Genomic DNA, 24,147 nt, shown 5'->3' on the forward strand with positions numbered 1-24,147 from the left:
GTCACGGACTTTGTGTCTAGAAAGATCACTCATGAGTTATCTGTTATGATTTCATCTTTAAAATAAATCGGGTTTATTTCTATTAAATTCTAAGCGAAGATGAGAGAGTTGGAAGCCACTTTTTGAAAGCAACACTGGTAACGTGTTTAGTGTCAATTGTCTCCGCAATTTAACCCAATGCGTAGCGTCCGTGCCGATGTTTGACATGGCTCGTGTCCCCTACCCCACGCCATCAACTCGAGGTGTTTACTGACAAACTTCCGAACTCTTTCTTGTGATCATTTGCTACTTGACAACGTGCGCAGAGGACAGAAGACAGACACGAAACAAAACAGATCACTCAAAATGATTTGCATCTTGTCCAGCCATTGCTGTAACTGATGACGTAACGGGGAAGTATTTAATATTAACTTTTGTATCTTCGTCATGGCCGAATCAAAATGATTAACTAATTCTAAATATTTTATATGTATACGTTTTTAAAATGCTATTCAATTAAAACAAATACGGTAGTAACAATAAAGCCTTCTGTTTATAATAATTCTAGATTTAAAATATAATAAATTTCTCATCATCCAAGCTCAGTATCCGTTATGCCCTCGGAAAATCCGGCCTTGGAATTAATAGTTTTATAGATGAAGACAGTCAAAATCAAACATACACATGTAGGCCTATGTAGGAAGTCAAATTTCCTGATTCTCGCACAGTGTCTCCTGGGACACCACGTGATCAAAACCCAAAATCTTTAATACCCCCTGTTTTGCTAGAAATCTAGAAATCATACAATGAAATAATGTACACGATTAAAGGAGGCCTATAGAAGGCTTCATATGGTATTTCTGTTATTTACTCAAACATAAACGATCTCATTTCTGTTGATCATATTATTATTATGTACCCTTTCCCCAGGGTGTCGGGATTCACTATCTGTTTGTGCGGGGGGTCGGGCAGATCTGTCCCTTAAGATGCGGCATAGTTCCTCTTGGCGCATCGAATTCCTCTTCTACCTTCGTTTTCAATATTATATGATACTTCAGCCGTGTGACCTCCTTTTCGTCAGCGGCGTGTCTAATAGATTATAAATAAACTAATTAGCTATAGAAACATTACCGTCTTTATATCTTGTTGATGTCTGTCATAATTTAACACGTCATAGTTGAAATAAATATTCAAGTCGCAATAAATATCCAAGTGTAAACACATTTTTTTAATGAATATTAATCGTTTTATTCGATTATTAATAAAAATGTGTTTTATCCTCTTTTTAATTGAATCGAAACAAAGGACTGAATTACAAAAGGTCCTTCAAGACAAAATAATAGAATTATTATATAAATATATATTATTTTAAATACTAATTAATATGCATATGTAATTAAATAAGTTAATTATAATATAACATTTTATTTTATAGTACTTTATATCCAAATTAAAATATAAATTTCGATTTAGATTTAAATGTTTCATATTACAAACGTTTAATTGTTCAATTGAATAAAAAAAAACTTCTAATATTAGGATAAAGTTAACAGAACATTTAATACATTAATGAATAGAATTGTGTGAGGTGGACATTTATGAATTTCAATGTGTATTATAGGCCTCTAAATTACGAGATCAAGTCGCCCCATACAAAGTCACCCCTTACAAATTCGGCAAATACAAATTCTCCCCATCGCAAAGGCTACATTATTATAGTAAGAATAGAGATTAGATTTTTTTAGGAAATGTAGGTCTTAAATCTTGTTATCTTACTACTAATCTTAAAATAGACCATAAAGGTGGCTGACCGGGGGTGAGTGCAATTATAGTCAAAGCCTATGTATAATCAATTAACTAGGTATTTACCAGAAATAAATCAGGGTTTAAATGTCCTGTGAACAAAGGGTTGAAAGTGACTCCGTTCGTTGGCCACACTGACTTACGCTACAATAACCGAATGATGCCGATTCACACGGGGTTCAAACAGTGTTACCTTGTAATTAAATTACAGGAACATCGTCAAATTAACTATCTGTTTAGTAACTTACTAATTAATAAATACAACTTGTTTTAGTTTGTTTAGATACATGATTTACAGTGCACTGTAATGCAAAGCAGTTATCATCGTAAATTATGTAACACAAAATGAACATGATTATTATTTTAATGTAATGTAAACCAGTTATAAATTAATGATATTTTGTTTCAAATTTTGCGATTATTATCTCAAAATTGAGATAAAACTAAATTTCTTAAAAAATATTACTTTATGTCGCATTGTGAACTTTCGAATGCATCTGCTTGATGATCATCATAATATTATTGTTTTTTTAAATGTTGTTATCATTAATATTTTACTAATGAATATTATTAATTGTATATTGATTTAATAAATGTATTCATTTTTTAAAGTTGATGTTACCATATGTATCGATAATAAGCTAATAGTTTACATATTTTTTTTAAATTATTGTGCTTTTTCTGTATACAAAAACATATATTTTAAAGAATTGTTTAAAATCATGTGTAACATGTATTTTTGTGTGCTACGTATTGCAATAATTAAATGCGATTTCTATTAAATTTAGGTCTATACATTTTAACACATTCATTCATTGTGATTTATAGTGTCAATTTGTCATTGGGAATGTGATGAAAAAAGGGTAAAATCGGAAATAATAAAGGTGGGTTGTTACCACGAAAGACAAAAAAAAAATGTTATTATACTTTATTTAGCTATCTTTTTTTTCCGCTGTTTGTAGAATTTTGTAAGATGTAGGCCTAAAGAACACAATACAAGAAGACATGGTTAGAATCGCGTTCCTTTCTGATCTATATTTTTATATATTATAGGCATATGTAGGGCATTCTCTAAAGATAGAATGAATGACAGTTCTGGCTTTATTGAAATGTTTAGAAAAGATACGAAGAAATTAGAAAGAAATACTAGTTATTTAGATTGCAGCTGTCTTTTTTACAATCCAATTGGGCTTCAATTTTAATTCGTGTCAAATTTTGACAGATCTCGGATAATTATCCTTCAGATCTTATTTTGCTAATTTAAGGGGGTAGTATTTGAACCCCTTTCTTATAAATTTATACCCTAATATCTAAAAAATCTCGGCAAAAGAGACAATTACGGATGCACAGCTGTTAAAGAAGTGCGCCAATGATCAGGTGCTCCCCAAAATGTAACATATCACAGCCTAGGCCTACAACTCAACAACAAGAAACAGAGTTCTAGGCCTATATTATGCTCATTCTCTGTCAACACAGCGGGGATGGCTGCATAATGATGATGACAAACTATCGTAGGCAACATTTAGATGGTCACCCTAGAGATTTGTGTACATCAAACTTGGGGGTTACAGATGTAAGCACGTGTTAACCCGAATTATTGTCAAACTAACGTAGCGTATGTTTACATTTATTACTATTGACATTCAAGTCAATCTATGAATTTTAGATTTTAGTATCGAATTTAAAGTTTATCATTTTGTTTTTCTGGGTTTAATCATATTGTTTTTATTATTATAAAAATACATTTTTTCTACATTACATTGCATTAAATATATAATAATCCGAAATGCATACAAATTATGGTATTATCCCAATATAACTAATTCCGAATACTTAACAAGTTTTGTCTTAAAACTGCTGTTCATTTGAATACCCCTATTTATGAATTTTAAAAAAACTACAAAAGAAGTGGTGTTGTTCTTATCTGTAATAACTGGTTTCTATCAAAGAGGGATTGGTCTTTTACGTGGACAACCATTTAATCTAACGGAATGTATAACACTTTTAATTAATCCTCTCTCTAAAACTTCCCACTTGTAGGCTCCTTTGTAGTAATAAGATAGGTGTTTCAAAGGCTTTATGCTCAGTGATACAATTATACTGTAGGCCTACATCTTGAAGGCGGATTAGCCACTCTCGCCGCCGCCGCCGCCGCGAGCAATTAAGAATAAAAACATAATTTCTATTGAGGATTAGGCCTAAATTTCAAATTTCTGTGAACTAAACTTCTTATACGACACTATACAGTATTATCAATACCGAAATAGGCTATATAAAATGGAAACGTTTAGGTTTAAAACAAATTATCACAACCATTTTGTTTAATTTCTATTGAAGATATAAATTTCCAATTTTTGAACTGCTAAACAAAAACTGGAAACTTTTTATGCCTATAGGCCTATATAAATATCAATTTTGTTTGTTTACCATTGAAAACTATTTAATATAACTGTTTTTATAATAGAATAAGTTTGATTTGATTGATTCAATTTCGGCACAACAACGAATACAGAAAACAAATAAAGTTATCGAATCATGGTACAATTTGTATTCAAATCACTTCACTTAGATTTTCTTATAATAATTACAAATAGCTAATTCAATTAATATATTGTGAAATATATTATCATTTTAGCCTACTCATCGTCGATGTCTTTTCGGACGCTTGTGTCATCGGCCGAGTAACATAGATACAATAATGTTTACTTTTTAAACAAGTTATCCATCATCGCCACTTCTGCTGCGTGTCTGGTTTTCAAAGGTCCTCTACTCTCATTACCTATAACGGCGTTTGTTGGTGAATCTCCCGGAAGATATTAGTGTTTGATGAAACCAGTTTTTCCCAAAAGTAGCCGCATAGGGCTTATGACAGGACATTGCTTACTGGTTTAAGTCCATTCAAAACTTCCTCCAAGGGGCCAACTCATGTCCCGTAACAAAGCCAATGCTGATGATAAAAAACAGAATCACAAGCCCTAAGCGAAAACACTTTGAACCAAGCTGCTATCAAAGCTAATTATATCATTTGTTTTATTCGAATTAACTGGGGACCCTTATGACATGGTTTAGTAAGAGGATCTTTACACAAAACACGTTGAAACACTTGGTAAAAGATGTGTCCAATAAATTAGGCGTGCAGTGCCTACCACAATATGTGGGGACCTCGAAGGCACGCGCTAAGAGCCGCTTCTTTGTGGGTACTTTTGTTTTAAGTTAGCAAATAAACATACTGCCTGAAACTCATTGCTGTTTTTGATTATATATTATAAATATATACAATATAAATATAATATATTTTAATTATACTTATTATAAGAAATAGGAAAACTTATAGGCCTACTTCTTAATATATATTTGTTTAAGATCAGTGAATAACATTATGTGTATTGCCTTTATATGAATACTTACTACTAATACTACCATACTTTTACCTTTAAAGAATAATTTATTAGAAATTGAATTCAATAATGTTAGATTTATATAGCATTCTGTAGCTAACATTAAAGCAGCAAATCAAGAAACAAATCCGTTTTGTTATAAAATAATAAAGTCACAGTTTAGCTTCGATTGAATGAATATTATATTCTTACTTTATATACATACGTGTGTAAAACCGGCTCTCAATTTACTGTAATAACAGTTATGTAGTCCTACGTTATTTTATTGTTTTATAATGTTTTAATAATGCTGTAAGTACATTCTTCTTGATAGTTGAAATAGTTGTTTAAATTATATGATATAAATAAAGTTTTGTGTTTTAGATTTAAAATTTCAAAATGTAATCAGTAACTATCTACTTAAAAACTGTCCTCTTTGTCAAGAAATCTTTGTTTGACATCGAATGTTATTCTTACTTTTGTCATGGTAATTTTTTAACTGCTTATAAAGCGAATTAACAAGCATTTTACTGTCAGTCAGAAATGTTAATTATAGACCAATTAGGTGTCTGTATTTTGTAGTACCTCCTTTACATGACAAATTCAATCAGGTTCTCCGCCTGGCAATTAGAATGAATCACGATTATCGCACCCTGCTTGAAAATGGACGATTCTTGCCCGATTCGTCGCCGCGATTAACTTTGAAGAGTGCAGGAAGAAGGTCGCGGTAGAGTGAATAGTTAGCTACCCATCACGATTTCCGCACCCGTTACTCTCACCTATAAGATCGAATAATGACCGTTGTCGACTTACACAAACACCATACTTATTTAAAGACACATCGGCCTAGAGTCGACAGTGTGTTGACTTTGCGTGAACCGTGACAGTTTGTCTGAATGTCCGAGTCGAGCCAGAGCATTCCAATAGCATTTATTGTTTGGACGATATCAACATACATCTCAACTGTGTTTGATTTTAAATCATTGATTTGATATTCATGATAAATCAGCGATAGAAAGGAAGAATTTTATTTGGTATTTTTTTTATTCAGGATCGAAATATCTGAAGACATGAGTCTTATCCATGAATTTTCTGATTATTCCCTTCAGCAGCATCATCTAGGTAATCACCGGCAAGATGGACGGGATCGAATGTACAATCAGCGGCAACCATGGATGTTGAACCCAGGCCTAGAATCAGCTATGCCCTTACACCAGCCCCCTGATTATCACCACCACAATCTCATCCACAGCCCACTTCCAACTGCACATAGTTGCGTCTACGAGGAATCAAACGGTCCGAGGGCTATCCGAGCACCGAGGCGTGTAGCGGCGAAAAAGGAGCGCAGGCGGACGCAAAGTATAAACTCGGCATTTGCCGAATTACGTGAGTGTATCCCTAACGTTCCCGCCGATACAAAACTTTCCAAAATCAAAACATTACGCCTAGCAAGTAGTTACATTGCATACCTTACAGAACTTTTATATGAAGATAATACAAAATGCCACTTAGACGTTGATTTAGGCCACATAAGGGCTGAATTCAAACGAATGGAAGGAAAAGAAAGACAAAAACAAATACAGGACAATATGGTAAGTGTTATTCATTATCTATACTTGTTCTCTTATTGTTTTTTAATTACATGTTCTTTTAATGATTTATTAATAATTATGTAATAAGCCTAACCCTAAAAAACGTTGATGATTTTATGATAAGATTACTGTATAGGCTAATAGAGTAAATAGTAAATACAACTTTCTATTACAGTACTATTAGTTAGTGCATAGTTGCCATTAGAATTAGACCGATGTGCGCAATTAATTTCAAATTGCGTAAGGAATGTGTCAATTTCTTGATTTAGTTATCTATTAGTATTAGGTTAGTTCTTAATATAAAAAATTTGTCGTTTTCGAAAGAATTTTTTTTTCTACTTTCTAAATTTCAACTAATATAGAAACTAGTACTGTACATAGAATGAAATCAAACGTGGCTTGGCTGTTTTAGATTCCATGTATTTAGTCACCCTTAGCGATGGCCGTCATGGGTCGTTCCGGTTGCGATCGTTTACCACGTGGGCCGTGGCCACTGAGGTAGGCCTAACTTAGTTAAGCAATATGGGCCTAGTTTAATTTTACCCTTTTCTGGTTTAAAATATTAGTGCAATTACTGTGATTTCAACATTTAGACTTAAACTTAATTTGTATGTTCCGACAACCAACTTATGTAAACATCTCTAAAATTGTATGCCTTATATATAGCTTCTTTGTTTTTGTTATTGTTATAATACGCATAGCATGTATTACAGTGTTTACAGATGGATTGTGGAGGACATTTTGTGATATAAATTTAAACTGTGAATAAAATATATTCATTTATAATTAAATAAAATCCTTCAGTAAACTTCAAACAACAATTGATTTATTTGTGCACTTTTTATTTTATTATTAAGATACATAGTTACCGTGTTGTATTCTGACTAATATACATGTATTATTATTTATTATAATACATTGATTCACATTTTTGGCTGATTGGAATAACGTTATATCGCCAACCATTACGTTCGATGAATTTACTGCTTAGCTTTTTCTTTTACTAGTATTTTTGTAATTTTCTAAATTGTGCATAGTTTAACCTATAATGAATAAATGTGCATTCATTCTCCGTCTGAATATAATAATACCAAAACATATTATTAAGTTGCACAACCTACATTTTCGCCAATGTAACTGTATTATTGTTTTTGAGGTAATTAATATTACTTTGTCCTATATTGTGTTTTATGATTACGTTTGTATAGTGAGACCAATAATGTAAATCAGATTCCGTAAAATCTATATTTTATTTATATTTGAGATGATACAGAAGAACATCATAAAACCTGACAATTTCATATTGAAAAACAAAATTTGTAAAACCTTTATTTTCATATAAAACCCGTAAATAGTGATGTGATCGTTTACATATAATTATTAGAATCATTAACCTTTTATATTTTGTTTTGACAAGCGTTTACGCTTCTTTGAGGACCTAGTTGTTTATAACTGAAAACGTGAGCCAGAGCCCAGAATTATTTTTACAAAATACCTTTAAATAAATGTTGCATTATCAACGCTGAATATATATTACTTAAATATATTTATTTTAAATTTGTAAACATTGTTTTAAAAATGAAATCTAACGTAAAATAACATGTTTTCGGTCTGTTTAGGCCTCAGGCCACCCTCGCTCAAGCAGGCCCAACGCATGGTTATAGGCTAATTGATGCCACTTTTTTGGTCTAGAATCTACCATCGCTAGTCCTTCCAGTATGCCTAAATTAACGACTACCACTTGTTGGTTATTTCCCGTGGTGGATTGGATGTTTCCGCTAACCCCGTTTATTATTATTTAATAACATTCGTAATAAACACAATATAAATATGTATGAAGTGTTAACTGTATTTGCAACTACTGTTCATAATTAATAACTTCCAACACAGGTCTGTTATCCGATCGTTTTATTGTTAGTTTATAAATCAAACTATGTATGAAGAATTTTACACAAAGTTCGTAATTTTATAATGTTAGCTGTTAAAGATTAACGTCATGGAATGATGTCCTATAAAGATGTGTGCTTTACAGGCCTCGTTATAGTAGGACTATATACACTGTGACTCACCCAGACTCGTAAATGAAAGGGGTGTATGTTTTGTGTTAAAATCCTGTTTGGTTGGAATTAGCATCAACTTAGAAACGGGGCCTGGCAATACCCAAGTGGTATGAGAAATGTTTGAGGGGCATAGTGTGACCGTTGTATTAGCTGTTTATACTTGGGATGAGCCTCTTTGGGGACTCTAAATGGACATACTCTTCAACGCACCAGGAAATTGGCATGTCTAAACGAGAACTATCAACCTGCTTTTAAATAAATACATTTGAAAGAATGGCTAGTTTTAGAGTTGAGTAAACTAAACGTTTGATATCTGTTTAAACTTAAATTAATATCGTACTATCACGAAATCAAAATTATAAGATCAGATCATATTTATGTTAAACACTAATGTAAAATCACTATCAATATGCTTTTGAATAAATACATTTGACAGAGAATGGCTAGTTTTAGAGTTAGTTAGTTTCAAACTAAACGTTTGATATCTGTTTAAATTTAAATTAATATCGTATAACGAAATCAAAATTATCTAATCAGAGCATATCTGAAACACTGATGTAAAATAAAAACTAAAACGAGAACAAATTCATGCTGGACTGTTATTACGTTTATGGGTTAAAATGATAACGTAATATGAATATTTGTCAATCACACAAGAAACAAACGATGCTACTTTTTGTAAGTCTTTTTAATTTTTTGAGAACCAACCAAATCTGACAATACACCGTATACAAATTATATATGCCTAATAAAAAATAAATAAATTTAACGAAATTTGATATAAATGTTTTAAAAGAAAATGACACATTAAAATGTGTATTCATGGTACAATACAGTATTTATTCATAGGGTGACAGTTATGTTAACGTTTTACACCGGATATGTGAGTTTCAACAACTTGGAGTTTCCAAAGTGTCTCTGGTTTGTGTTTTATCGGCAAGACAGGGGGTCACATCGCAACCCCTTCACGTTAGCAAAACCAGCACACATATATATCGTCATATTTCCAATGTGTACGTGATGTTATGAATATGGTATCTTGTCTTTATCATAACAAATCCTGGCAGAGGCTTAATTTCTGACAGTGTTGAATACCGTGGTCTGTATACAGTTTCCGAAAAATAACATCATTGCATCTTTGACAGGGTCTGGTACAGTTAAAACCCGTAGCATGTTGGACAGAATCATATTGATGAAAAGTGAGCATAGACAAACATCTGCATTTAAGACAGGGATACTATAGAAATAAGCTGTAGAAAGTTGGGGTAAACCGGGTGGCTATGTTACACGAACCCAGTTTTTTTTAGTGTAGCGATCGTTGTCGTAAAGAAGTTTGCTCATCGGCTCCATCGGTATGTATGAGAAGCACATGCTTAATTGAAGATTTCTAAACGATGAAGGATAGATATAAAGTTAAAGTCCACCGTTATGACAACGCTTGTCACATCGCTTTAACGATTATCATTTTGTTCTCAACGATATGTCAAATTGTAAAGTATTGAAATATAGGTAACAGTAACTGAAAAAAAGTGGAGAAATTGGAACTTGTACATTCATACAAAAAACGGAGTATGAATACTTTTTAGATAGGTTACATTCGTAACATCAGCTGTATAAGTAAGTATATAAACTAACTAAAGTTAAGATGCGAGGTGTGATGACAATAAACAACGAACATTTTGTGTTAGAAAAAGTTACAAAATGGCTGGTTGACTTCATTCAATGGTTACTTTCAGTTTATTTTTCCATAATACTGTAATTTGTTTGTTTTGTTAATTCTGAGAGACCTAAAGTTTAAAATGCAAATCAATAGCCTCTATATTTGTTATTTTCGAGTGTTTTATCAAGCCAACAAATTTAAAATATTGCATTAAAGTTTATGTTGAATGAACGCTTTCATAAAATATTCTTCAATAAATTTTGTTTCTAGTTGATTGATAGTACGGTCCAATAATAAATAGTCGTCTGGAAATTCTACCAATTTTTCGGATTATTTGTCAAAATATGTGATTTGTTGGTTTAGTGTTAACCACGAGATTTGTGAACCACAGTTTTTATAATTACCGAACGTACTTTTCGTTCAATGTATACATTTTGGTTAGGCCTGATGTTCTTAAATATGAAGGGTATAGGCCTACTTTAATAACACTTGGCGCAGAATACGACCTGGATACTGAGGTGTCGTAATAAATAAACGTTTGGGCTCGAAATATCAACGGTGACTGGCTGTCTGTACATCCAGATTGATTTACTAGTACGTTTTTTGAAAATGTGTGCGTCAAGAAATATGAAGTAAAAAGTACACCAACTCATATCACCTAACCCTAACTTGAAATAGATAATTCATACTTAAATACCTTTAATAGCAAGTTTATCACAACCGGCATATTTTCAAACATTTTAATTTTTATTTGTACCATTATTATTGTAATTAACTCGCTTTCTAATTTTCTTTAATATTACTGTACTATTTACTATATCTGTATATAATTCTTTACGTTAAACGACGTACGTTTTCATGAATTGTGTAACGTAAATTAATAATAATATATACAATAGTTAATATAAAACCAACATTTTTCAAATATTTACTATATCGAAAATTATAATTCTGTTTATTAATTCTTATGTCATTAATTACAACCTTTCCATATTGTTGACGAGTGGTTTGTGTGTAAAAAAGAAAACGTAACATAGTAAAAATTGTACAGATTATCATACAAAATCATAGTTAGGCCGATACAGGAAATTAACATAGACAAAATGTGCATTAAAGTTCGTGCAACTATGCAGATTAATATAATAACAAGAAGCTTGAATTTCAACACCTGCTAAACAAAAAGATAAGTTAAATAACATATTCCGGTCAATTTATTAAAATTAGGATCTTTTTTACATTTTTCAGATAACTTTCATATTTTACAAGACATAGCTAATAGATTTTGGTCAGTATCTATAGATAGTAGAAAAACATCAGTCCTGGTCAACGTTATAATTACTCTAATTTTGGTACAAAAGTGTTTCACATTCTCATCTAGTTATTATTTTGTTGATAGAGTTAAGGTAGATTTCACACTTTGTAAACTTAAAAACGTAAGCGACGAGTTATCTTCTTCCCCCTGTGATTGGTCAAATTGTTTGACTTGCGCATATCGTCCACGCGTTGTGTCGTTCATGGGGACGAAACTCTATGCAAAGTATTTCAACTGTAGATGATGTTCGTTCTTTATATTCAAGACTTAATATGGCCTTATTGTTCCTATTTTTGCGATTTCGGTGATAGTTATTTGCCTTGTTAACTTATATTATACTGTATTTAGATATTAAAAAGATTTTGGTTTTTTTAAAACTTGTTTTGCATTGTGATCCTGTCTTAAATACAAAACAAAATCAGGGAAAAAGGAGATCGATATCTAGCTTTGATTGAATCAATTGTTTGGGAATATTTAATTTCAGTTGGTAGGTTATTCCATATTGGAGCGCCTGTAACTTTGAACGACGAGTTCATCTCACTAATGGTATAGTAGGGTATCGTTATTATATTTAGGCGTTCTTATCTTATTGCTTCATATTTTAAAATTCACTATTTTATTAATCGGCGTGTTATATCTTAGTTATTTATTTATTATTACTCGTTTTTTTACAAACTATTCAACATACATTGCTGTCTATTATTAAATTAGGTAAACTATTTGATAATAATGTTCTAACATAATTTTCCAATATTCACAAAATATTTAACAAATACACGTTAGAGATTTGAGTTCTTACTAAAATTTCAATTTTATGTCAATTTTATATCTTTAGGGAATTGTTTAAATTTCCTGCGTGTCATGATTAATTACAATACAACAAATATCAGTTCTCACTCGGCTTTTGAATATTTTCGTTTTTGACAGTTTTTTCTTGTTGTATAAATTCCAACAATGCTGAAATATTTTGTTTGTTTTATCTTTGACGTTTTTTTGGTAAAATACAATAAAATAAAAGTGAATGTAATCGGAATATGCTTATTTGAAGGCGTTTGAAAAATATTAATTTAATGAAATTATTGAGTACGGTACAAATTTAAAAATTTATTAAAACAAATATTTCAAAATTTGTTTTTTCTGCTCCTTGCTAAAGAGCAATGCATTAAGGCATACTCAGGGCATACTCAGGTATTTGTAAACGTTTGCTGTTCATTAACGAACTTTCTAAAAATAATTTAATACTAATTACTATTGATTAAAACTAAAAAAAGTTAATTGTTGTTTTAAAATAACTGACCACATAATAAAACAGATACAATTATTAATATTAGATTATTATACCGTGAAACACAACAAAAAGAGCGATACAATTGCATTAAATATTCAGGTATTTGTAAACGTTTACAGATATTAACAACCTTTCTAAAAATAAACGTTTACAGTATATTAACAACCTTTCTAAAAATAATATAAAGACAAAAATAAGGCAAATGTTTTAAAACCACTGACTGTATTAAAAAGGTCGACACTGTATTCGTTTTTATGTAAACAATTGTTATTCCTCACGACGAGTGGATGAAAAGTAATTGTTAACACATTTCCTTCCCGGGTTTTTAAAACAACAATGAATTTTTCTCAATTTTTGAAAACAATTAGCTCCTTGGGTGTACGGTTGTCCTCGTTACAAGCAAACTTATTTTAAGTAGAATAACAACTGTCACCGTTAACCTACTGTTTTTTTAAGGTAATAAATTACTCGGTTAAACTATCACAAGATCAACGTAAATCTTTCTGACCCACAGTATTATTGCCGTCTCAATTTTGTTTCGTTTATTCTTTCGTATTTCGTCGAATATAAATGCCCTTCTCGGGCGACGACCACTGTATTTAATAGCGCCGACTAGTCTCGCAGGAGCTGGGCCTACCTACTTATTACAGTGAGAACATTAACGATATTTAAACTATTTAAGCCTTGTTCTTCAAAAGTGCGCGTAGCTTATTAACCCCCATTATTAGTGTTACCTCAATAATTTATGTCCTTGTGTTAAGATTGTTACCTGTTGGCCCACCCAACACAATGATATTTGTGTCCCCTAAAGCGTGGTTCCCACTAGCGACGCAACACAAGGACGTAACGCAACGCAAGTGAATTGACCAATCACAAGCGATGGCTTATTCGCTTGTGATTGCTATCTGTCTATAACTTCGCTTGTCATTGGTTAAAACGCTTACGTTGCGTTTACGTCCTTGCGTTACGTTCTAGTGGGAACCAAGCTTTAGTGTTGTGCCTATCACTTCCTTTATTTTTAGTCGCGTGCAAACGCGGCTCTAATAGCTCACTATGTCGGTCGGTCGGTCGATCGGTAAACACTAACTCAAATTTGCGCACACGACTGCAGATATGGACTTGTTTTTATTTTTATTCTGTTGGTCACTTTCGGATTGGAATGTTACCTAGCTGATGCCGTTTTATGTCGACCCAAGGCCCACCTTCTGTCCTTTGGTTCCCATGTTTATCTACTCGGTTTCCCTTTGATCCATTGGCGCCTTTTAAGTGCCATCATTAGTTGGTAGTCTAATCCTCGATCATTTTGACGCTTTGTATGCTTTCTGTTGTATTTGATTATTGTAGGAAATACGTTCTAATTAGAACATAAATTGAAACGATTAAAGTATGTGTACATTTTGATTGTGTAATCCTTTTAATTAATTACATTTTTCAATGTAGTCGTTGGGGATTGTTAATGAAGTACTAGGCCTAGTCGAACAACGAATGTTACATTGTGTAGTATTTTCCCAGGGACGAAGTTGTAAAGCATTCACCCGAGCAGCAGAAATGTTGATAAGTGAATGTATAGTCTGTAGTTATGTTTTGTCACAGTCCACCAGTCGGCGTTTCGATTTTTCTTTGGAAGTCAAGCATTATGAAACGTTACAAATTATTTTCCTTATTTTTATTTTTTCCAAATACAAGTCGGAATACTTAATTCTATCACATTTTCATCAACAATTGAAAGCTTGTCAAAGTTAGTATTAAATTACAAACTTATTAAGGGCGTCTTAAAAAGTCCTTACTTCTCACAGACAGCCCGTAATTTAATCAAATCGTCCTTGTCAAATTCATCTCGTAAAGCGTACGCTCGAAGTTGTGAATTGCTAAATACTGTAGATGGTAGACGCAACGCAACGCAAGTCATTTTTTTAATTACAACGTGATGAATGGTGGTATATCTCACCGTTATTGGTTACGTTACGTCCTTGCGTTGCTTCCTAGTGGGAGCCAAGCTTTTAAGGGCTTTTTATAGGTAATTCTAACATAGAAAAACATGCGTTTGGCATAAGGGGATCATTTGTACTGCCATCACACTGTTAATGAAAATCAATTGATTTTAATGTAAAGGAAATCGCCAAAAACTGACTCATTGTAAAGATAAAGATCGAGAATATAAACATAATACTTATAGTACAACAATTACATACTGAAACAGCTGACGCGCCTGCATTGTCGTAATTCATTAGTTTTAATGTTACATTAATTGACTTCTAAAAGAAGGGTACTAATGTGACCCTAACGAAGCCCCGTTCAATACTACTAGCTACATGTTTTTCCTTCGTTAGTGTACGAATCATTAAGCTATACATGGTGAGTAACGTGTTATACCCACGACAGGCCTGTGACTCTCAACTGTTCTCACGTCTATGGATGTAAAGTGTATTAATCCCACTTCTATAATAGGTCTATAATTAATTTTATTAATTTGATATCCATGCCTGCGTGGCGTAGCCAGGCTTGTCACAGTGATGTTCCTTTCCCCCATAAAGTGACAAAGGAAACAAAGTAGAGTGGGGGTCGAGGTGGTGTTGGTAGGCTACTGAAGAAATTATTGTATTAGGCCTAGCCTTATGAAATATGTCAAGGGCCAATTTTGCTGCTCGTCTCTTGAAAAGAGCAATATAAATAAATGGCGTTCGTTCCTGACTGTTTATTTTAAGTTTAATGAAACAAATTGTGTTGTAAAAAAATACACGTTTTATTATAAATAAAACAGACTTATAGGCCTAGATGTTCTTATTATGTTTCCTCTTTCATTCTCTACTTATTTCTGAATCAGGTACTATGTATTATATCTACCTAGTTATGTTTTTTTAATTGTAGGATTGTGATATTAAAAACATTGTAAACGAAAATGTTATTTCTTGAATTGTTCATTTGTGTATTGTGCACCTGTGTTACGCTAATCCCTTTGATATGATGATGTCACAAAATATCAAGGAATATACAGTACATTTGAATACGCTTTGTCGGCGCCAGTCACTCCAGACTATAACTTCCAATTAGCCCTAAAATGACAACATACGTCCGTTCCCAAATTGATAAGGGATTAAAAATATGCATAACTTACCCGATATGCAAATTACTATTCCGATTAGAATAGTTATGCACAGGTGTTGTTCTCTGTGGATTGTAAAAGTCACTCTAGAAATAGAAACATTGTTTTATCAATGTACACTACACGGATTGCTGTAATTTAGACGCGGTCATGTTTGAATTTTGCCGCAACGTGTGCGTGGGAGAATGTCCTGTGTGTAGCTGCATGGTTTCCGTGATGATAACAGTTTCTCACTGAAGAGCTAATATTATGTCGGGGATGAAACCTGTTCGCTATGTGATGAATTCATGTAATTTTTTTGTTGGTAAAATGACAGTCCATATTCTTAATTTTCTCTGAACTTATGTTGTTTCTTGTAAAGGGAAACTAAGGTCAAATAATTGTTAGAAGATAGCGTCTGATGTCTGCCATATACTGAGAAATGCGTTGATAAAACGTTACTGAAACCGCGCTAAAATAGACAACCTAAAGCTTGGTTAAGTTGGTTCCCACTACGACGCAACGCAAGTGATATGACCAAAGCGATGGATTATTCGAACTATCCCTTGTTATTGGTCAACTGGCTAAAAAAGCGACAACCTAAAGCTTGGTTCCCACTACGACGCAACGCAAGTGATATGACCAAAGCGATGGATTATTCGAACTATCCCTTGTTATTGGTCAACTGGCTAAAAAAGCGACAACCTAAAGCTTGGTTCCCACTACGACGCAACGCAAGTGATATGACCAAAGCGATGGATTTTTCGAAATGTCGATTGCCATTGGTCAATTAGCTTGCGTTGTGTCTTCTACTATCACTACCTCCTAGTGGAAACCAAGCTTTACAGTTTTCGGTTTCCACTTGTGATTCCTCAATGTTGTTTTCTTACGTCACTTCACAATAATGTTATAATACAACCTATGCATTCCATACTCTTTTTAAAATGAGCTTTTGTTTTTCTCTTTCAGACGTCAATTCGAGGTAAAAACGAGAAAAGAGGACGCGGAAGAACTGGTTGGCCGGAACACGTATGGGCATTAGAACTACGCCAGTAACTTTTGGTATAGGCCTACATTCAAGATACAAATGATCATCCAGCAGTAATGTTATAACAATAAAAGTGTTTAGCGAACAGGCTATGTCCGTCTTTTGAGGCTGGAATCGAAGTACAACTAAATTTGATTTATCAACAAAATATTGAACCATATTAAAAGTATAACTTTGGTTTAAAGTATTTGATTTTATTTAGATATAACTATATATGTTTCCAGAATTGATACCGCGCACCAATTATTTTTCATATTTTTAAATATAAAAATTAGTTAGTGTGTATTTTATTATCAATAGGCCTACAAATAAAATCAGTACAATTTATATTGTTATTATGTATGAGCAATAATATTTTTTTTAAACGAAAATCATAAACTGTTACGCGACAATATACTAAATATTTAAGTTATTTATTCATAGCATATAATTATTGGCACAAAATGGAAGATGGCAACAACTGCGTCATGCTCCTGGAATTACGCTTCTAGAAAAAAAAAGCATTATTTAAAATATTAATAATAATTAAAACGTATACTCTTTGGTAACACAACACAATGAAAAGATGCATACTTTGACTTGCGCGTTCAAAAGCTGATAAAGCTTTTGTACGCGCGCGTCAACTCTATGTATATTATTAAACAGAATGTGAAGAAAAAATATAACCGCCCTCTATAATCATAAATAATTTACAAAATGGGGATAAATCTGTCCGAATCTGTGAATTCTGATCGCGTCTTTCGTTTCAAATATTTCAAAACTCTCTGACTTTTTGAGAAAGCTGTTGCGTTGAGAGGTCACATTGTCACAGGGGTGACTGTTATTGGGATGACAGGGGGCTTTCGATTATTTATTTTCAATGTCATATTTCGGGAATATGTTACGATTCGCTCTTTAGGGAACCCCAGTTGTTGTTTATGTTGTAACGCTAATGTCGTTTTAAGTGCATGGGTAATTAGATGCATATTTTTTTATCAGGAAATATGTTAATATGTACCTGTCCCTAAAATAACTGTTTAGTGTTATAGTTAACTGAGTGAATTTATTCGAAATTTGAAATATCATCATACATCGAAGTTGTAGATTTTCCCTGAATTATAAATAGTGTTCTATCCACTTAGCTGAAATGAATCAATCTTAAGCGCTGTCTACACTATCAAACTGTATGTGATGTGCCCATATATGGACATGATGATGTCATATCACTACCATATTTGAACATATCACCACCATATTTGGGCACATCACCATTTTTTTTGTCAAACTAGTTTGATATTGTAGACAGAGCTTTAATCAGTGGAATAGTAATTTTTGTATTTCTTGGGGAAAATTATTAGCTCTTTTGTTGATGACTGTGTTTTGCTTTACTTGCTTAATAAATTGTGTATGACTACTGTATTTATTTAGATTAATGAAAATTTTAATTAATAGTATGTTGATTCTGAGTCTGTTTAAAAAAAATACAGTTTGAAGCAATTGTTTGTTTTTAAGTTTAAGATGTTCAAATCATATCGATTTGTATGATTATATTAGTTAGGCCTATAGGATGAACATATTCTGCGTGAATAAGTCCCAAGTTTAGTCTATGATGAAAGGATATGGGTAGGCTGGCTACCTTTGGAAAAATGTGAGTTCACCCCGTACCTATTAACATTACTATGAATGAGCAACCGAATACATAGCCTAACCTGCGTATAGTTGTATTCTTGTAGTGCAATTCAATACGGTATCACACATTGTGTGTTTACATGCTGGATGTTAGTTGATGAGTAATTGTGTAATGATATACTGTACTTATTTATGAAAATTGGTTCTACAGGGTTTTCTGAATATTTTATGACTGTAAATGATTGTAAAAACATTAGATAAGGATTCTTGAATAAAGTTTAATAAATAATAAGGAGAAAAATATTATTTTATTGTTTTGTTTTCAGAATTTAATTAACTGAATTTTATACGCATGCGTAATTCAGTAGTCGATAACAACGACTGACGACATTAGAACAGACTGTAATTGGGACATGACGAAAGGTGAGCAAAACAATCAGTGACGTCGCTATGACGAAAGGTCGTTGTGAGTTTGAATGAGTTGTTATATGAGCGGTTTTGTGATGGATGTTCATTTAAAGATTTGTGAGGGTTGGGATATTTAATTTAGTGCTCTGTTACCTCTTTTCACCACAAAAAGCAACTTTTTTTTCTTTTTCTCGCGGTTTAATTTTCGTATGTGCGTGTGGTTCTTGACCATAATTTTATTATAATTATTAAACAACAGGCCTTCACCTTTTATAAGAACACATAAAAACATTTTGAGGTTGATCCATTTAATTACGTGGAAAAAGTTGTCGCAAATTTTGAAGTGCACCACAATATATTTTCCTCACATAATAAGAACCTTAAGCCAACAATAACATTTAATAACAAACATTTCATTCTGTAATATTACGGTATAGTTACAAAAATGTACTGTTTCTTAGGCTCTGTCTACACTATCAAACTAGTTTGACCAAAAAGTATATATAATGGTGATATACCTAAATATGGTAGTGATATGACATCCATATATGGACACATCATATTTTTTGTCACAAAGTTTGATAGTGTGGACAGAGCTTTAGATATTAGAATACAGTAAAAATACGGCAGAACTTTTATACAGAACATTTTTATAAAAGTACTACAAATAAAAAGTTCAATTGATACCGGTAATTTAAAGGTTGTCGTTAATTTGTATTTACAAAAGAAACAGTTCCTAGGTAAATTAACTTAACCAACTCTATTACGTTATCAATGATACAGCTATTTTGAGAGTTCGAATTATGACCATGTTATTTTAAAGTGTTCGAACGAGAATTTTAACATTCAATCTCACAGTTTTCTCATTCTTTTAGCCGGATTAAAACGGAAGTATCTGTCCTAGAAGATTTAGTTATAAATTAGTAATGGGGTATGTGTAGTAAAAGAAGGGGGAACTACGGATATCTAAATCAGGGTTGACAGTGTCGTTGGCATTAGAAGAGATCAGTGTAATTGGTGAATACTTTTTTTAACCTAAGGTGACGACAACTTGAGAGTGGCTTACGGGACAGGTGTAGGCTTAGTTAGCATGAGAAGATGCCAAAACTGGGCTAACATTAACTATAACGCTAGCACCGACGAATGAGTGGTTGCTATACGGTAAAATGGTTCGTTTTATAAGAGTAGGCCTAGGCCTAGCTGCTGAGGGTTCAAAGCTGGTCATTACCAGCACTGTGACCCACACCGAATGACTCGTTTGTTTTCTTTCAACACTTGCAAGGGTAAATTGGAAAACCGACTTGTTCTTATACTCTCGCCATTATTTAATTAATTTGTTGTCAATCATGTTTCAGAAAGTTATCATCGTTAACCCATTGAGATTTTTATTTGATGATAAAAAGTTTTTATTACCATGGCAAATTATTTTGTGACGAGAGTTTTTAAAACGTCAAAACAGATTATTTTGAAATAGGTTTATCCTTGAATTTACTCATATTTCCATTTATTTATTTATCCATTTAATATTAGTAATAATAATTCACCGTTCACTTAATGCATTACGCTAAACAAGCTTTTATGTTTAAATGTAAAATAAAATGCCTGAAAATTAAGAAAAGACAAACAAGTTAAAAATGTGTGCTTTTAAAACTTCAATAATTGCTAAAAAATATTCTGGCAATGGTGTGTTTATAACGTAAACCCACGACTGACGTGAAGAGGGCCTCATTGTGTACGTCCCTGGCAATATATATATTTTGACGATTTCAATATGAATCACATATCGTTTGACAAGTCTTCATTAAAGATTCCAATCATCGATAATAATATATGACACGATAGATTGGCGGATCGGATTTCAGTGGCACATATACAACTATTAGCATTTGTCGATTATTAAATACAGAGGGACGGTATTCATATATATTTTAGGAACGAAACTTCTGCGTGAGAATGACTTATTTGGAACAATCAGTAGGCTAAAATCCAAATCATGAATTAGTCTGTCTATTTAATAAGAACAACATTCTAAGGACACTCCATGCACGATATTAATATATTTAATTAAGGCCTATAGGCCTAAATACCCTTGACATTTAAATTTTTATCAGATTAAAAGACATGAATAATTATCATAACTGTTAAAAACATAATTTGTTTTGGTACAAGAAACAGTGTTCATCAATGATCATTGACACGACAAAAAATGTTCTAATGCGCACTGCGTTTATCAGAGTTTGAACGCGCCATACGCAGTGTACCATAATAATAATGATATATGTTTCTCTCTTTGTTATGATAAACCACAGACCTGCTCAATTTGACATCTACATCGTCAATTACATGTTTAGTGGTGGTAGAATTGCAAACGTATAAGAAAAGAACAAGACATTACTCAGACCAGCTTATTACAAACCAATTAAAACAAATCAACAAGTTTGTTAAATACACACCACGTCATCGCTTTCGCACTGTCCTAACCTTTCACAAACTCTTGGTATATGTATCGTGTCACATCATTTTAGCGTCATATCATGTTATTTCGTTTGTTTATAGCACTGTCCTGCTTTCATATCGAATCTTGGCGGTCCTCTATAGAAAGTGTTGTTTTAAGAAGCGGGTTGAAAATTTGATAAAACTGGGCGGATTTTGTACACGCGCGCGCCAATACTTCGTTGTAGACCTACTAACAAAATACAATTATGATAATTACCATACGTGTAATGACAAATTATTGTAATGTACTTTGTGATCACTGCCTGTATGCGGTTTGCCCTGTTTAGTCTCATGTATAGCCAAGCGTACATTATGTTGATGTAATAATGTTTGACTATACAGAATGGTCAATTCGTTACCCATGGCTATAGGAAGGAGTATCTACTCATAATTTATGTTTTAAATTACGAATGACTAAGAGGGTTGGAGTGATGAGGATTTGATTCAATCAGAAACGATTTAAATTATATAGGTTTAATATTATTTTTTTTTTAGAAGAGCATTGTCACGCGCTGGAACTGACATCGAGTTCACAAATATATTTCTAGATTGTTGAGTCGAATAATCTGAAGAATTTATTTATTTGAGAAATAGATTTAAAATTATATTTTATTTGCAATTTCTGCAAACTTTGCAATATTTTTAACAGGCTGTAAAAATAGTTGGCTATTGTTTTTAAGTGATAATTTAGAGATGCGGTAATTCAAGCAAAATTAGATCAATTTAATTTTAATTTAAGCGTTTTCTGCAAACTTTTGCAATTATGTGTGTTATCTTTACAATGAAAGTAGGCTTTCTAATAATTATGAGACGCGGTCTTACAAAAAATACAGAATATTTAGATCAATTGAATGTTTAAATTAGTTGTAGGCCTAATTTAAGCGTTATCTGCAAAGTTTTGCAATTATGTGTGTTATTTGTACAATAAAAGTAGGCCTTCTAATAATTGAGAGATGCGGTCTTACAAACAATGCACAATATTTAGATCAATTGAATTTTAAAAATGAGTCCAAAATCATTAGCGGCCCACATCCTTCTTCTTTTTACCAAGTCATGGGCCCAGGTGCATACCAATGTCGATTTGTTTGGATGGAGCAAAGTTTTTTCCGATAAATTTCAATAAAATGACGCAGCATTTTGTAAACAGAAAACAGAGATGTTCGGCTAAATAAAACAGAACATTTAAATAATCGTAATTAGTCATATTTAAATAGAACTGTTTTGTTAATTACGCCAATTAGGCTTGTAAACACGTGTTAATAAAGTGCTGCTGCATGATGGAGGCCCATATTTATATAAACTTTACAACTAGGCCTAAATACAAGCGCGCTTTAAGCAGTTGTATGGGGGCTCGTGACGGCATAGACCGCGTTATAAAAATACAGAATAATAAGGCTATAAATTATTATTATTATTAATAAAATTTAACCCGTCTTTTATGTTTGTAGGCCTACTTTTATTATTCAATATATGGCCTGATGCGTAGACTTAAGTATATTGAAAATGTTTTAGTCTATTTACTTATAGACAACGTCTTACAGTAGGGCCTATATAAGTCAAAGATGTTCTCGAGGTGGAATGCCATCATGAGATGAGAGCGCGTCGTCTTGTATTAATCAGTCAGTACAGTTTTTTAAAATAATTTATACGTAATTTTACTTTCTATGGACCAGAGATTCCGAAATAAAATATTGGATTTGAATATTAGTAATAATATAGCAATAATTAATGCGGTACAGAGCATACCACTCTTCAGTCAGTGTACAGTCCTTCAGCTGTCGACTGCATGTCTGTCTCGGTTATTTTTTAAAAATTGTCGTTTTTATTCGGAAGTTATTAGACGTTAATTTGATGGCTTAGCAGTAAGCTAACATTACATTAGTGTTGTTGAGATATACTTTAACGCACGTTATACGCTACTGTTGCGAAAATAAAACTAAACTATTTTCCCCATGATTATTTTGAGCATGAGACCTGTTTTTTTTATTGTAAATAATAAGTAAATTGTTTGTTTTTGATTATCAATACCATCACACAAATCGTGGATTGAAATAAATAAATAAAAGTAGTAGTAGTGTATATTATTTTAGTTTCACCATTTGCATACTTACATAATTCATACGCCTGTTTGTTTTCTTTAAAACAAAATATTAAGTCACAGTTTCAGTAAGTCAAAACAATTTGTCCTGGTCAGCTTTATATTATATATACTCTTTTTAGAAAATAAGATAATCGCGTCTGTTATCAACGCAATACTGACCACTCACGTTTCTCTCGTCGGTGTACCATAAATGAATCAATCTCCTAAAATCGTAATACAATTGAACAAAATTGACAACCGCAAAGAAAAATGCTAATTAAAAGTTGACAAGAAGTGTCAAAATATCCCAGTTTTCGTGACCGTTCTAAATGACCACTTTGAGGTATGTATTAT

At 32.4% G+C, this 24,147-nt stretch overlaps 1 protein-coding gene across 1 annotated transcript; it reads left to right on the top strand.

The window, feature by feature from the left end:
- The first annotated feature begins 5,927 nt into the window (after positions 1-5,927).
- LOC140049336 (heart- and neural crest derivatives-expressed protein 2-like) lies at positions 5,928-17,267 on the top strand. Its single transcript, XM_072094208.1, has 2 exons — positions 5,928-6,751; positions 17,123-17,267. Exons 1-2 carry the CDS (start codon positions 6,230-6,232, stop codon positions 17,207-17,209), a joined length of 609 nt encoding a protein of 202 aa, XP_071950309.1. The 5' UTR covers positions 5,928-6,229; the 3' UTR covers positions 17,210-17,267.
- The last annotated feature ends 6,880 nt before the right edge of the window (positions 17,268-24,147 follow it).

Source organism: Antedon mediterranea, chromosome 5 (assembly GCF_964355755.1).
Source record: "Antedon mediterranea chromosome 5, ecAntMedi1.1, whole genome shotgun sequence".
Classification (NCBI taxonomy): domain Eukaryota; kingdom Metazoa; phylum Echinodermata; class Crinoidea; order Comatulida; family Antedonidae; genus Antedon; species Antedon mediterranea.

What these genes read in the sequence shown, in the direction of transcription:
- LOC140049336 (XM_072094208.1), top strand. Translation starts at nt 6,230, where the DNA reads ATGAGTCTTATCCATGAATTTTCTGATTATTCCCTTCAGCAGCATCAT. An exon ending in AACAAATACAGGACAATATG is followed by an intron (nt 6,752 to 17,122) that starts GTAAGTGTTATT and finishes TTTCTCTTTCAG; the next exon opens with ACGTCAATTCGAGGTAAAAA.